The sequence below is a fragment of the Pan paniscus genome, chromosome 3 (genome assembly GCF_029289425.2).
Source record: "Pan paniscus chromosome 3, NHGRI_mPanPan1-v2.0_pri, whole genome shotgun sequence".
In the NCBI taxonomy this organism is placed as follows: Eukaryota; Metazoa; Chordata; class Mammalia; order Primates; family Hominidae; genus Pan; species Pan paniscus.
This window is the reverse complement of record NC_073252.2, coordinates 37,627,223-37,643,140: the sequence shown is the minus strand read 5'-3', so window position 1 is coordinate 37,643,140 and position 15,918 is coordinate 37,627,223. Positions and strand designations below refer to the sequence as shown.

Sequence of the window (15,918 nt, the reverse complement as noted above, 5' to 3'; positions counted from 1 at the left end):
CCTACCTGGGGCCAGACGGCGGCGGCGGCGGCGGGGTCCCGGCGCCCATGGCTTCGCCGGCCTCGGGCAGCCGCGCCGGGAAACGCTAGCGGCTCCGCGCTGCCCTGAGCCCGCCGAGCTCGCAGCGGCCGCCCCAGCGCTGTCATTGGGCCCGCGCGTCACGTGGCCCGGGCTGCGGGTGAGCCTTCCCGACACGCGTAACCCTTTACCTGCACGCCCCGAGGATGTGGCGGGGCTAGGGCTCGAAACCCTGGAGTACGATGTCCGACATCCCCGGGGCCGGGGTGGCAGTCCCGGGCGCACTGAAGCAGAAAATCCACGCGCTTGTTGGCCTCTGAGCACAAACGACCGCGCCAACCGCCTGCCATCACGGGAAACTCCGTGGTGCTTACTCCAATGTTGCGCTGGAGAGAAGGGAGCTTCCTATGATCAAGGGACTGGAGTACGGGGATACACAAAACAAATGCACCCGCTGGCAAATAGTTGTGTACTCCCAAACCCCGAGAACTTGGCATTTTTCAGTTTCCTCCTTATTTCTGGCATTCGCCGCCTAGACCTGCTGTGAGTTCCATGGCCAGCCCTGTATGAGCTACATGGACCTAGAAACAGCGGGGGCGCCACCACCACGATAAAAACCAGGGAAGTTGCACACACTCGCCTGCACCCTAAAGGCCCCAGTGGGAGTTCAATGAACTCCTGGTTCCCTGTCCCCTCCTCACCCACACCCCCACCATCCCTTTCTTTTCCTGAGGTCTTAGGACATTGGCCACAAGACTGCATCCAATCTACTGAGTTCCACATTCGTAGCTGTTACAATCCATATACCTAAGGCGGGTGGAGAACTGACTCTGCTTAAGGACTGGACATTCTTTTCACCTGTGCTCCAAAGCGAATGCTGGGCTTGCCAAAAAAAAGTGTTAAGCAACTGCGCCACCTAGCTTACCCTCTTCTCTCTTCTCTCTTCTTTTCAACTCATCCAGCAAGAGAATAAAATAGGATATTGGAGAGGCATCTGGACAGAGTATTATCTAAGGATGGACATAGTGTCCTTGGGTTTTCAATGTATCTACTTTAATGATTCCAGCCCCATTCACATGATATTTGCCAGGCTTTTGAAAATTCGAAGACTCCATTTTTTGAATTCTTCTAATTTTGCAGTGCTGGGATTGCACGCTGTAAAGTGGTAGATTTTTGCAGGAAGTTATATGTGGTTTTACATCCTTTGTCACAATGAACGGCACTCATGTCCAACTTATAGTCGACACTTAATTGTCTACAGGATATTGATACATTTATCAAGTAGGTTATCTGTCCAAAAAGGAGTTGGTATTTGTATTGGGTTTCATTTTATTTATTTATTTATTATTATTTGAGACAGGGTCTGGCTGTTGCACACAGGCTGGAGTGTGATGCGATCTCAGCTTACTGCAACCTCCTCCTCTGGGGATCAAGGGATCCTCCCACCTCAGCCTCTGTAGTGCCTGGGACTACAGGCTCATGCTACCATGCTCGGCTAATTTTTGTATTATTATTATTATTATTATTATTATTATTTTGTGGAGACTAGGGTGAGGGTGGGCTCTCCTTAACTTGCCCAGGCTGGTCTTGAACTCCTGAGGTTAAGCAATCCGCTCGCCTCGGCCTCCCAAAGTGTGGGATTGCAAGCTGAGCCACCGCGCGCCCCAGCCTGCCTTAGATTTTAAAGTGCAGTTCCTAGACTAATAGCATCGGCATAATCTGAGAGAATGTAGTAAAAATGCAAATTCTTGGGACCCACCCCAGACATATTGATTCAGAAATAGTTGGGGAGGGAGGGTGAAGAAATCTGTGTTTTAGCAAGTGGTACCTACTCCAGTTTGCGAACCGTTGCTCTGAATATGCACAAGTAGCTGGCGAAGTTCCCCTCATCTATTAAATAATAAGGGCTGGCATTCTATAAAACTAGAGGTGCTGCTTTTATTTGTATCCCTAGATTACCAGTTTTATGTAATCTGTCATGTTGATACACTGAAACTGAACCCTCCATGTGTCCATACAACGTGTAATCTGTACTTCTTGCAGATCTCTTGGAATGCCAAATTGAGATCTGAGGGGCCCTTGTAAAACATATGGAAGAAAAACCTATGGTTTCTTGATGCACACCACGGTGAAAACACCATGATTCACTTCATTTTTTAGGTGTGCCCATGTTTTCACTGACATGTAAATTGTTCCCAGCCAATGAGTCATGAAAGACAGGAAAGCTAATTTTTTTGAGTGGATTTATCAACATGGTTCCAAATTTGTGAAAGAGTTCTAAAAAACAAACAACATTAAAAACATTATGGTATCCGTTTATGTTATAGCCCAAAAAACTCCCCACACCATATTAGGCATTGCAGTAAGGGCTCCTTGCAATCCATTGCAATCTCCTTACTGAGAAAGAAAGAACTGAGTGGGTTTTTATTTGAGTTTTCTCCATGGGATAGATAGACTATTTCTAATGGGCTAGATGGATGTCTTACTTTTAAACTCTCTAGGTCCAAGTTTGTTTTGTGATTTTCCCCCGCTTTCATCCCCTGTTCACTTTACATTTGTAATTCTATCTACTCAATTCCAATTGGAACTGGAATTATTTGAGTTTTCCCTCCCCTTCATCAAACACCTCTATCCATTAAGCCCTGAAATAAATCTTGAATTGCCCCTACTCTAAGCAGGTTCTAAGATCAGGTTCTAACACTTTCTAACTGAGATCATGGCCATGGTCTTTACTGGTCTCCCAGCTTCTGATCTCTTCCATCTGAAAGCCATCTGACAAAGTAACTGCCCTTCCCCAAAACTTTTTTTCCCAGCTCCCTGTTGAAACCAGCGCAATTTTCCAACAAGCCAAATGCCCATAGCACTGAAGCTTGAGAAACTTACACCTGCTGCCTGTTGACCAATTCCTCTTCCTTAACCCTCCCTAATTCCTGTTTTCCTATAGGAGGTTACAGTGAGATGCTAGACACCTGCTGCCTATTGAGCAACTCCTCTTCCTTGCCCTGCCTGTTTTCTCCCCCCATATAAACCCCAACTTTAGCCAGGGGAGATTCAGATTTGAGTCTTGTCTCCTGTCTCTGGCTGATATCACCCATAATAAAGCCTTGTTCCCTGACAATACGCATTGCCTTAGTGATTGGCTTTCTGTGTAGTGAGCAACAGGACCTAGGCTGGGCCCCTGGCTTTCAGTGACTATTGACTACTGAATAAAGTCTAAAATCCCAACAGCATTTGAAGTCACCTGAAATATGCTTCAATGCCCATTTTTGCTCATGCAGCTTCCTTTACCTGAAATGTCTCTCTGACATTGACAGCTAAGTCCTAATTATTCTTCTAGCCTCAGCTCTATCTCCTCTGGGCCAACCTTTTCGATATTCAGGTAGCGTTAATTGCTCCTCTGTAGTGTATCCTCAGCACCTGGCTCTCACTCTTACTAACTTTGAAATCAGTCTCATCTGGTTTAGCTGTGTCTCTTCTAGACTGTAGGGTTCTGGATGGCAGGAGTCATGCGTGACTTTTCAAATCATTCCAGGATCTAGCATAATGCCTTGGGCATAGCAAGCATACAGTGTTGACTGTTGTGTTCTTGACTCTAGGAAAGAAGATATTTAAACAAACTCTATTTATTTGAAATGCTTTTTTGCAAATATTTATTAACTTCCTTACATTTTCTTTGAGAACTAAAAGGAGAGGGGTTTAGCCTTTTCAACCTAAAGATATTACCCTTTGTAAGTAATGGAATTGTTTTCAGTGGTGGTAAATTTTGAACACGTTAGTCTCAGCCATGTGATGCAGGCAATAAACCAGAATAATTTATTTTCGTAACACATTAAAGTTTCTCTGAGAACAATTATTTCATGACAACTAGATACTAGCTTTCAGATTATTTCCTATGTATCATCACTTAAGCTCACCAATACTCCTCTGTTTCTGTTTTTTAAAAATATTTTTTGGTGCGTGTGTGGATTCTCAGATCCAAGAGGCAAGAGATGGAAGAAAGGGCATGTGGGAAGGCTCCCCTTGGTCCTGCTCGTTCACGCAAAGGGAATTTATGAGAGAGACAACTCCTCAGTCATCATCCTTCTTCTCTTTCCTCCCCATCCTTCTATTAATGAATTCATCAACTATTTCTGTATACCTGAAAAACCTGAGAGTTTGCAGCAAATTTCAGTGATCTTCAGAGCTAGCCCAGTCTCCCACCTGCAAGTTAGAAAACACCTTGCAGGTCATTATTGATCTCTAAGTGCCTACTAGATACTAAATGCTCTGTTTTGATGTACTTTGAGAAAGTTAAGGAAAAAGACACTGAGAGTGCACTGAAATCTTGTTCAGCTATTCTCCCTGGACCCCTGTTTCTAGGTTTCTTTACCTATACATTTGGAATGCTAACAGTACCTACTTCACAGGGCTGTTGTGAAGTTTAAATGGCTTAGTACATGCAAAGCTCCAAGTACAGTGCCTGGTGCAACATAAGCAGTAAGCATGAACAGTTATTATTATTACTGAAGGTCTCTAATCACATCTGCCAAAAATGAGGGAGAAAAACAGCACACCAATCTAAGTAGTTTATCTTTTATTCATACAAATAATACATACACAAGACTGTATATTGTTTGAAGACTGAAATAATTTTCTAGTGTAACAACTCTGTAACAAAATTTAACTAAATGTAACATTTATGAAAATATAAATCTCTGATTGGGTAATTCTTCCCAACGATACAAAGTTTACATAAAAACATTCAATATGAGCTATCAGTTGCAAACAAGTTAGGAAAAATCATTCAAGTCACTTGTATACTCTATTGGCTTTTACATAGAACATTCACATACTACATTTAATCCATCTAGGCATTTAATTCTTAGAAATGTGTGGCATGGAGGTTCAACTGATAATGACAGGAATGAGAATGTGTTGCCTAAAGAGCTCAAAAGCATAGACTCATAATCAACTCCAGGTGATCTGTATGTGGTTTGCCGTCTCTGGGCTACCACCTCCCTGGCTAGTAGCTAAACCATAAGTAACATACTGAAAAACATCTTTCACTATGGACCTGGGTATTTTTATCTGAATCACATCTTTGAACGCTTACATGTTAAACTGCTTTCCAAGGGGAAATACAATTGACCTGGATTCTCTATGGGTTACATGAATTTATTTTTCCTATTAGCATCAATAATCATGATGTTGCTGAAGTTTTTCTTATACTGCTTCCCAATGTCCCTATGAGGGCTACAGCAGAAACTATCACTATCTTTATTTTGCACTTCACAAAAACAACACACTGATGAAGTTAAAGACCTGTCTAGGAATACACAATGAGTTTATGGCAGAGCTGGGCCTAGAGCAAATCAATTCCTTGTGCATTATTCTAGTAAAGTGTTACTTCTCTACTTTCTAAGAAAACTAAACTCAACCAAAAGTGTGGATACCTTTTGAAAAGTTATCCAAGGACATGCCGTAAGGAGGATATGGAAGAAAGAACAATCATCTTCACCTTTTGAGATGCAATGTTTTCTTTTAAACAGGTGAATTAATTTTAAAAAATATTTAATACCATTCCACAGCTTCTGCTTTGAAATGGATAGGACTATAAAAGGCTCAGAAGAGTCCTCAATCAGGAAGAGTAACAGATAAAGAAGCATACAGATGGTGTGTAGAAGTAAGAAAGTGATTACAAACAAGGACAATAAAGAACTTCTGGACACCCTTAAGATTTATGGAATATTTTAGCACAAAGACAGGCATATTCAGTTTATCCCAGAGTATTTGGTCATCTATCTGCATTTTACACAGGAAAGAGAAGGAATGTGAGTAAGGCAAACGTCATCAGTATCTCAGAGATGGCATGTTGAGAAAGCTTGCTTTCTATGAAGACTAACTGCAGGAATTTAGGGAATATTTATGCTTCCATACAACTGACCAAATAGTACAGATTTCTGTTAGTACAATGATGGAAATGGACAGGTGTTTTGACCAGATTTGTAATGCCCTTCCTGTAATCTTCTTTACACCCAGCACAAATATGCATTTCAAAAAGATGCGAAAAGATTGTTGTTTCTTATTAAATGTGTTCTTTTGCAACCCAGGAAATAGTTTAAAAATCATATATTCTGTTATACAGAAACCCTCGCATGCAATTGTTGCAACTGTCTTTTAATAAAGACTGACTCTCCATGTTCAGTAGCCCTATGATAGTGGTAGTTAGTTCTTGTCCCAGTCCAGTCCACAGTCTCATGTTTCAGGTCATATCTCTCGGGAAACTGGGAATACACTTGGGTATTTTTGTTACATATTTTGCACCTTTAGACCGTTCACTGCAGACTAGGTGTACACAGTTGTCAGGACTGTAAAATGTAAAGAGAGATTAAGGCTGTGTTTACTTATCACACAATCATTTGAAGTCAAGCAGCTCTTTGTCTTCATGATTTCAGCTGATTTTTGTAGAACTAATTCCCATCCAAATGATCTGTATATAACTCTAGCGTCTCTCTTCTTAACCAGTGGGATGTATTATGCTGCCTCACCACACAGCTAATTTAAAAACTTTTAGCCTCTGCCTTTCAGATGAAGTAACCATTTAAATACTACTACTAGAAATTCTGACATTCTGGATACACTTTGACAAAAAGACCACACCCAAGACTAACCTATTTGTCCATTTCATGAACATCTTAATAAAACACTGGAATTCCAGCATCGCTCCTGCCTTTTAATAAATGAATAGTTTATCATTTGGGGCACATCTTTTTCCCTTCTGTACGTGGATCACATATTTCTGCTTAGCTGGAAAACATTTTGTCAGTTATCAGGGGCATAGCTGTGGCCCCTGGCTTCTAGGGCCGAGCATACCCGCTCATAACAAGAGTTGTGTTTCTTGGAGGGTGTTGCTTCATTGGACTCAGTAGAGTCACTAACTGTGATGGGGCTGTCTCTTGCAAAGACCTCAGTGGACTCTCTCCATAAGCAATCCACAGATATTTTAAAACAATAACTGTTACACTTTGGCCTGGAGGTGTGTGTTGCATTGTTGAAAATTTGTCTGCTATTTGAAGTGGCAATTTTGATTTTCAGTGCAGCATCTACACGGTCTACTACCGTGTAGATCCCTATACTCCCATCATCAAAGCCCACAATGATGTTCAGGTGCCTCTGGGAGAGTGCAAGGAAAGTTGGTGTTTTGTAAAGGGAACAAGCACCGATATTTTTGCCATCTGCCAGTCTCATTACAATTAAACTGAATATTGCACCATTTTCATCCTCCTCCTCCCCATTTCGGAAACAAATGTATACCAGGTAGCGACCATCCCGAGACAACCTCTGCCGCCAGATGATCCCAGAGGCGTGAACCACCCGCAATTTACCACTGTATAAATCTAGCACATTGATGTTTTCATCTCCCCTGGATATAATGCCTAGCTTTCCATTGGGAGAAATTTCAAAGTCCTCCAGATTTTTCAAGAAGTTGTTTGGAAGTTGCACGCGCCGACAGATCACTTCATCTGTCAGACTCCAGATGTTCACAGTCTCGGCCGATGTGATAAACACGATGATATCAGGACAGTCAGGGATTAATTTAAAATTCACGATGGTGGTCCCATCTTCACAGCAAAATTTCTTGGTGATACTTCCTGTCCAAAGACTGACTGCTAACACTTTGCTTTTAGTCATTCCCACCACGAAGGTATTTGCGGAGGTAATAAAGGCATTCTGCAAAGTGGTCAGAATGTTGCAGACCCTGTGGCCTGTGGCGAGCCTCCAAACCCTGGAGGCATTTTCCTCACAGAGCGAGACCACAAACTGGTCATTGTGTGTAATCAGCAGCTGAGATATTCTCTGCCCGTTAATTCGAAAAAGGTTTTCACCACTGCTGGTGTGCCAGACATACTGGCTGCTTTTGTCATCTGATGTCACCATTATATCTCCAGTGGATGTTAACACACAGTGTTCAACTATTCCTTCATGCTTGAATACTGCTTCGATGAAGCCACTGCTGAAGTTCCACTTATGAACACAATCGGATCCATCCAGGGAGTAAATGATTTCCCCTCTAGAAGGCAACAACAGACTTTGGATGGGTTTTCCAGTCTTATCTATGTTGGACATAGCTGTGATTATATCTATGTCCCAAATGGAAAGAACACCACTGGTTGATAAAGACAGTAGCATATTGTGGTGACTGGATTTCACTAACTTAACAATGGAACCTGAGATTTCCTGCAAGCTTGCCATACACTGTCCTGTGTCCCGCCTCCAAAAAAACACAGCTGAGGTATTTTCCATGGTGGCGATGATACAATCTCCATTTTTAGACAGCACGGCAGATATAAAGCGTTCGTTGTGCTTGGCTCTGAACTTTTCAGCCACCTTCCACAGACCAGTATCTAAGAGCTCAATGCTGAGGGCTTTACAGATCAGAACTGCACTTTGGTCTTCTGAAAGCTCAATGCTGACCACCTCACTGTCTTCTCTTCGGCAATCAAAGTCATCAGTCAGCTGGGGGCTGGAAATGTCCTCAGTATTCCAAACAGAAAGACTTCCTTCACTGTCTACCATGACCATTTCCTGAGCTGTGTCCAAGATAAGAAGAAACTTCACAAATCCACCTGAAAATTCTGATGTCACTGTACATAACTTTTCTCCACTCCCTAAATGAAATATGGTGGTTGTGTTCAGGTATTGGCCGCAGAAAGCATACAGACCATCCAGGGAGCACTGGACGCACGTCACTTCATACCAGCAGTGGAACTGGTAAAGCGGCCATCCGTACAGCAGATCGATGACAGTGACATCTTTGCTGGCTTCGAGCCATGCAAGGGCGTGGTTGGCGGACAGTGTAAATCCATTGATGTAGGTGGCGCTGCTTCCATGCTTGGTCCCCTTGATTTCTACTTCAGACAGGAGACAAGAATTGACATTGTCATAAATCAACAAGGTGTTATTTGTTGTAGCCACCACAAGGTACTTTTCATCACTGGTGAGTTTCATGCCCAGGATGACAGACTGGGCTGTGGTGATTTGCCTGAGTAGCTGTCGAGTCTCTACATCCCAGGTGCTGATGGAACCATTTTCTAAAGCTGTGAGGACAGTGCTGGGGTTACAGGTAGGCAGGATCTCTGTGACATGCAGGTGACTGGATGATAAGGGAAGACGCTCTGGGCTATATGTCACATCCATGGATGAATGCAGTGGTACAATGGAGCAATATTTGGGCCCATCTTTATCACACTCTAAAAGAAGATGTCTAAGTTTGGGCAGGGAGCTTACAACAGGCAGCAGTCTTTGCTGAAGCTCTGCTGAAAGGGAGCCGGGAAATGCAATGACCTTGTTTTTGATGCTGCGGAGGGTGTTGGCCAGGAACTTCAGCTCCTTCTCTTGCGAGTAGTTGTAAGCCAGCTCAATGTCTGAAAGCACTTTGTCAAACTGGCCAATTTTGATCATGGTATAAAGCCAGCTGAAGTTCATGATGATGCCGTAAAGCAGGTCATCGGTTTTTCCACACCTCGTCAAGTGGTACAACAGCTCAGACATTTTCCGATGATTGACGAAAAAGATGTCAGGTTCCAGGGGATTACACTGGAAAACCCAGGGCTGGTCTGGAGCCTGCCTGTCAAAGGAAGCCTGTTCCATGAAGTGCTTTTCTTCCTCCAGCAAACTTCTGTTCTCCAAGTCAAGGCAGCCATTCAAGTAGGGGTCCTCGAGGCAGAAGGCTTTCCTCCTGCCCCCTGACCAAACCCCCAGAAAATAATCTGCTAGGATGGTGTGCATTTCACGCAGGTCATTGTCATCCTGCAGATATAGCTTCTGGGCTATGAGCTGCAGGTGTCTGTTGGCCCAGACTAGGAGTGTGACATTTTTCACATGTCTTTCTATTAGGTATCCACTGAGACCCTCCTTGAGCCTTGCAATGTACAAGTAAGGTACTCTCAGGGGATTGCTGGGTCTGGTGTTTTCTTTGAGCTCACTCATTACACTGTTGTCTAGGGCTAACACATCCTCCAGTTCCATTTCACTCAGGCCCATTTTGGCCATGGTGATGTAACCAAGAGCCCTAGAGACCAGTTTCTGACCACACTTCTTCTCCAAGGACCAGAATAACTGCTCTATACTTTCATGAACGGTGACAGAGAGGGAGGATTCATCGACGTCTTTGTGAGATCTCCAGTGTCTCACCTCCCTGAAGGTCAGGTTCACAAACATTGGCAGTGTGCACTTGGATAATGCGTTGTTCACATAAATCTGCTGGCCTGATGTGACCTTCCTTTTGACGCGCAGCAGCTGGTGTTTGAGGACCTGGCTGCACATCTTCCTGTCTCGGGGAATCAGCTCGATGTAGTTGTCTTCTTCATGGATAAGGCACCTTAGTTTCTGCAAGATCCCATGTTTGTTGGGCAGCGTGGAAAGGACTATCCGGACAAAGCGGGGCAGGTGAGCTGGGAGCCACCAAAGCTTCCTGGCATCATCATTCTCTGAGAGCTGCTCTAGTGCATCGAATATTATGACTAGAGGTCTCTGCAGTGAAGACTCATTCAAAAGATTTATAAATAAGTCACAGAGGTCATGGATCTTCTTAGGGTAGCTTTGAACCAGACACCGGTAGTTAACTGCCAATTGTTCACAAACACTTAGAAGGAGAGTCCTAAGGTCAGAGCTCATGTCTGTCATTCCTAGAAATCTCACGATGACTACTGGGTCAGATTCTGGTCCTGTGTCCTCATGTAGCCAGCCATAAGCCTGAAACACAAAAGTGGAGTTTAGAATGGTAATATGTGTTCACATGGTCATATGTGATAACATTGCCTCTCTCCAGAGCTCAGACTTCTGGTCACCTCTGCTGTGCAGGAAATAGCTTAGGACCAAAAATTGGAAAAACCCTCTGAGAAGGCCAAAGAACGGCCATGAAGCTTCTGTACCAAAATCTACAGGTGAGACCCTCAGGATTACCCTTACTGAGTGTACTAAAGTAGCAATAATAGTATTTTTCACTCATTCGGCAATATTTAGCTTGTATTCCAGAAGATACAAGGTGTTTCATGAATTATAAATATAGATATCTAGTATGGTCAGCTTTGTATCACTGAATGAATACCCATTTCCTGGTGCAGTTGTTGGCACACAGTAGGTCCTTTGTAAGTGTTTAATGAATGGATAAGTAATGATTTACATATTATATTAAGTTAAATATATGTATTAATTGAGAGCATATAATGTCATATATGGCTGACCAAATTTCCAATTAATTAGAAAGCAATAAAAATATTCAGTACTGAAATTACTTTGAATATAATCTTTTATGATTTAGAGATAATTTTATGGTGTTATAGGGTCATAATTTTGATTATTATTTATCTGTTATAAAATCCACAGAATGGTGGTTAAAAGAGCTTTGTTAAACGTTGTGCTTTGTAACAGATAGTTGATTTTATATACATGCAGCCATCAGTCCTCACATTATCTCTCTGAAGGGTAGATGAGATTACAGTGTCATTTAATAGGAGAGGAAACTGAGGCCCAAGCTGGATAAATGACTGCTCAGAGTTAAATGGTCACCAAGAGACAAAGCTGGAGTAGAAGTCATACCTGACTTTTCATTCTTTCATTTTTTAAATACTCTGTGGTGTTAAAGGATAAAATATGTGAGGAGCCCACTAAGTTTAGTCTTTCTGTTTTGAAAGGTCAGTATAAGAAGAAATATGCCCAAGGCATAAAATACTCCAATGAGTATTTTTAGGAAAATAAAGTCTTTCAGTTATCCTTGGAATTTACCAAGGATATGCCTGAGATAAGGAAGAGTGATTTTACACATTAGGAGGTAAGTTTGTGAACTTTGCTTCCTCAGAAGAGATAGTTCAGGTTAAGGCATGAATAAAATTAGAAAGATTTATGGAGGTCAGTTTTATAAGGAGCTGTTGAGGAAAATAAACATTTTGTTGCTGTTGTTTAGCCTCAACCTTTGAAGCTGATTTCAAGGAAGATAATCTTGTCATTCAACAACTATCCTTTGGTGGTAAATCTGAAAACACCGGTTTGTTTCTACATTGATTGCTTATGATAACTATAGGCATCCTCCTCCGTCCTCCCAGTCACATGTTGCTGAACATGTGATGTCTGTAGAGAGCAGCCCTACCATCACGAGCTCATGGTCATGGAAATGCTGGGTGACACGTGAGATAAAAATGAGATATCTATCTGCATCCTCAAAGGGACATGAGGTCACAGGACAGAACAGGTTGTTGTTGACGGTGAGTCAGACATTCCCCAGGAGAAAGGTAAGTGAAGCGCAGGCAGAGGACCTAAAAAGAGGCACAGTTTCTTGGAGGACCCGACTCCTGGATAGTCAATAGACAGACTCAGGCTATTGGACAAAATATCCAGAAGAGCAAGAGCTCAGAAAGCTATTCCTTAAACTGACCAACTCTGAACAGTTGCCACACTCTGCCTCACTGGGACTGCTTATCTGTGCAGGGAATCAGCACATCCCACATAAGTCTTGACCTCTTGTGCTAGAGCATGTGGAGGTGCATCACATGAACCTCTGACTTAGTCAAATTGAACGATATTTGTTTCCTCCAGCAGCCTGTATGCTCCTTTCCTCCACAAGGAAAAGGGCCCTAGGGTGATTACAAAATGGCATATGTGAATGTTTACTCATTTGGTTTCAGTTCTCAGGTGCCCCTCATGGTGTTACTATCTTGCTTACTTGGAATAATTCTAAAGTTTGAAGATACACATACAAATTCCTGTTCAAAGGCACATAAACATATGCATACACAATTTATGCAATGCAATGTGGACCCTAAATATAAACCTGCTACTTCATCTGGTGCTTAATTAAAGAAAAAGCTATATCTTCTAACACAAGCAGAAAACCCAGCTGGGCTTGATAGATTAAGAAAAAGCAAATTAGACTTCCTATGGACTTTTCAAAGGTAAATGGAATATACCTGATTTCACCTATGGGCTTACTTTGGAACCTAATCCTCACATACAGTGCAATGCAACTGTCTCTGTTCTTGTCTTCAAGAGGACCAATTTGAGATTATGTAGCACATGACAGGTTATGAGAATATTCGTGAACTTAAAGAAAGTTCTGTTCTTAAGAGAGTCACCATGGGAACAATAACACAGAGCTTCAGAATTAACACCATAATAAAATAAACCACCACACTTTGACACTAAGGGAAGAGGAGGTTAAAAATAATGGAACTAGTTTCATCCTGTTTAGGCTGAAGAGCCAACTCAGCAGATACCACATTCCAAAGTGAGGTTCCAGACCATCATGCAGGACTTGAAAGGGAGGTTCTGAAAACCAGTTTTGCTACTGTTAATAGATTACCCACTGCTAGTCTGAAAAAGAAGACTGGAGAGGCAGGGAAAAATGGTGGGGATCAGGGTGCTGCGGGTTGTTTCTCTCACCTCCCCCTCCCTAGAAGGAGGTCAGAGAGATGCCTGTCCTTGACTTCCAGCCAAGAGGAAGGGACTTTAGTGGACCACCTATAGAATGCCCCCTACAGCCTGGGGATACAGGCATCTGGTACCTAGTGACATCTGGAAACCATGAAGGCTGAGTGACTGAGGCTGCCTAGCTGCTGTGATGGAGAAGTGAGACAGAGCTACAGGGCTGGGACTGGCCCAGAGGTCTAGAGTTCCTCAGGGCAAAACAATACCTGAGTGTTTCCCATGTGCTACATGTGGACGGCAGGCTACAGTGAGCTGACGAGGGTTTCTGTTTGCTTTTCGCAGGTCCTGTCTAAGGAGTGTGCTGGGATGTAGACAGGATCTTAGCAGAAAGGTACTGGAAGCACATTGCTGGATGTCTAGGCGCTGAGGAAGTAACCAGCTAGAAAAAAGATGCATTCCCCTGTGTCTAGGCAACTGTAGGTAAGAGATGCTCAGGGAAGATAGGGCAGAGGTACAGGAGGGGAAGGACCTCCAGGAAGCCATGAAAAGGCCTCCAAAGAGATGGGAGGCAGCTTTAAACATGTGCTAAGAACAGAGAGTTCACAGTCCAGTTCAGAACAGCACTGGTTATGTAATAACTTTCTGGCCACCTTACCTTTCCCATATCCCCTAAACTGTGACTTTATAGGAATCATAAATGTCATTGGGATTAGGAAAGGAGAGAAAGAAGTGCCACGTGGAAAAAGAAAGAAGATCCCCATTTCCCACTGTAGGTGCCTTGTTTATGAGAGGCCCCAGATGGGGAAGAAAGGTGTAGACTGATATTTTCATTTTTACCTTAGCCTGGACATACTCATTACTGAACTGAGACTGATTTAGCAGACAGGAGTGACCAGAGGGCTTGTCCTTGTCTGAAAGGGATGAGAACAGTTATTGAGATTGGCCTGGGTTTTCTTCCAAATGGGGGGAGGGATGGGAACTAGCCCACAACATGAGTCTGAACAGTGAAAGAAAAAAATAAACTTGCTTTCCAGTTGTACCCCATGAATTTTGCTCTCTCAATATAACTGTTATACCAGCAAAAAAGAAGCACTGAAGTATTCACTCCTAAAAGACCAACTATAATTCACATAGTAAACTCAGAAAGTAGAAATGAATTTGATTAATTTACCATTTTCCAAAAGTACAAGTTTTTACAAATATACATGGGAAAGAATAGGCTTTTACCTTCTTTGCTACTTCAGCTAGCAGAAGGGTCTTCCCAGTGCATGGCCCACCATATATAATAAGAGGGTTGATGTGTCCAGCTTTGCTTGGAAGAATGTAGTTATGCACTATGTTTAGAGATTCACATTTGTACTCATAGAAGGAGGCGTATGTTTTACATAATGATGAATGTTGAAGGATTTCGTCATAGAGTGTATCAGTTTCAGTGTCAAAATTCTGTTGTATCGTTGCCTGAATTATATCAATCATGTCCTCATAAAATTGTTTACCAAGTCCTTCGATGTAATGATTTTCTATGTCTTGGGAGTAGCCTAGTTTCATGTCACAATGAGTAACAGATGTGTACACTCTCAGATTAGATGATGCAACAATAGTAGGAATAAATTCATCCCTGAGTTTTATCAGCTTCTCTTGGGCTTCTGGGTCCCGAATAATCCTCGGTTCTGTTCCAGTTATATCCATGTATTTTCCCATCTCTGGGATTTTCACAAAGCGCTCAATGTTAGCAATTTTCCTAATGTAGCAAACACACTTCTTTAGAAATGCCGGAGTTTGTTTTCCCAGAGCAAAGTCAAACTCATCCTCTATAGCTGAAAGAAAATATAAGAAGGAGTTTATTGCTTAGAACAAAGGAGCAACACACCCACATTCCCAATAGTCAACACTTAGTCATTAGTGGTAAATTATTTTGCTTATGGTTTGTAGCGAAGTAATCTTTAGAATAATTTCTTGATTTCCTATTTGTCTTTTCCTAATAAGCCAGCAACCCGGGAGAACAGGTTTTACATAAAATTATCTAATTTTCTCCCCAAGTTTAGGAAGAGGTTGGACATAAGCATAATAAAGAAAGCATATCAAAGTTATAGTGGATATTTCTAATATCCACTATTTCTAATTGCTGCTCAGTTTTCCTCTCAGACTTCAGAGGTTCTAAGAGGGAACAGCAGGGACCCATCTGGGCCAGGAAAGAAAGAGGAGGAGGCTGAAGGATGTAACTAGTTAACCGTTTCTTGTCAGTCTTTCCTTAACAAAGTGACCTCACCATTTTGTTTGAGGTATATTGAGTCCTAGTCAGATATGATCAAATATCAATACAAAAGCAAAATTTTATTTTATTTTTTTTGTTTAGACGGAGTCTCGCTCTGTCGCCTAGGCTGGAGTGCAGTGGCGCAATCTCGGCTCACTGCAAGCTCCGCCTCCTGGGTTCACACCATTCTCCTGCCTCAGCCTCCGAAGTAGCTGGGACTACAGGCACCCGCCACCATGCCCGGC

The 15,918-nt window shown here is 42.5% G+C and overlaps 2 protein-coding genes across 5 annotated transcripts in view; both read right to left on the bottom strand.

The window, feature by feature from the left end:
* Window positions 1–548, bottom strand: part of C3H4orf19 (chromosome 3 C4orf19 homolog) — a 141,829-nt gene extending 141,281 nt beyond the window's left edge. The window contains exon 1 of one of the 2 annotated variants that reach the window (XM_034958435.3): window positions 210–548. The gene's annotated coding sequence lies outside the window, so the exon portion shown is untranslated. Of the gene's footprint in view, window positions 1–5; window positions 183–209 lie in introns of those variants that run through there. The other variant, XM_008957555.4, reaches the window with a different exon arrangement.
* Window positions 549–4,574: 4,026 nt separating this feature from the next.
* Window positions 4,575–15,918, bottom strand: part of NWD2 (NACHT and WD repeat domain containing 2) — a 204,088-nt gene continuing 192,744 nt past the window's right edge. For all 3 annotated transcript variants that reach the window (XM_003832152.5, XM_034958433.2, XM_034958434.2), the window contains exons 6-7: window positions 14,647–15,236; window positions 4,575–10,752 (exon numbers count right to left, since the gene is read on the bottom strand). In XM_003832152.5, coding sequence (XP_003832200.3) covers window positions 6,820–10,752; window positions 14,647–15,236 — 4,523 coding nt within the window. In that variant the 3' untranslated portion in view covers window positions 4,575–6,819. The remainder of the gene's footprint in view (window positions 10,753–14,646; window positions 15,237–15,918) is intronic.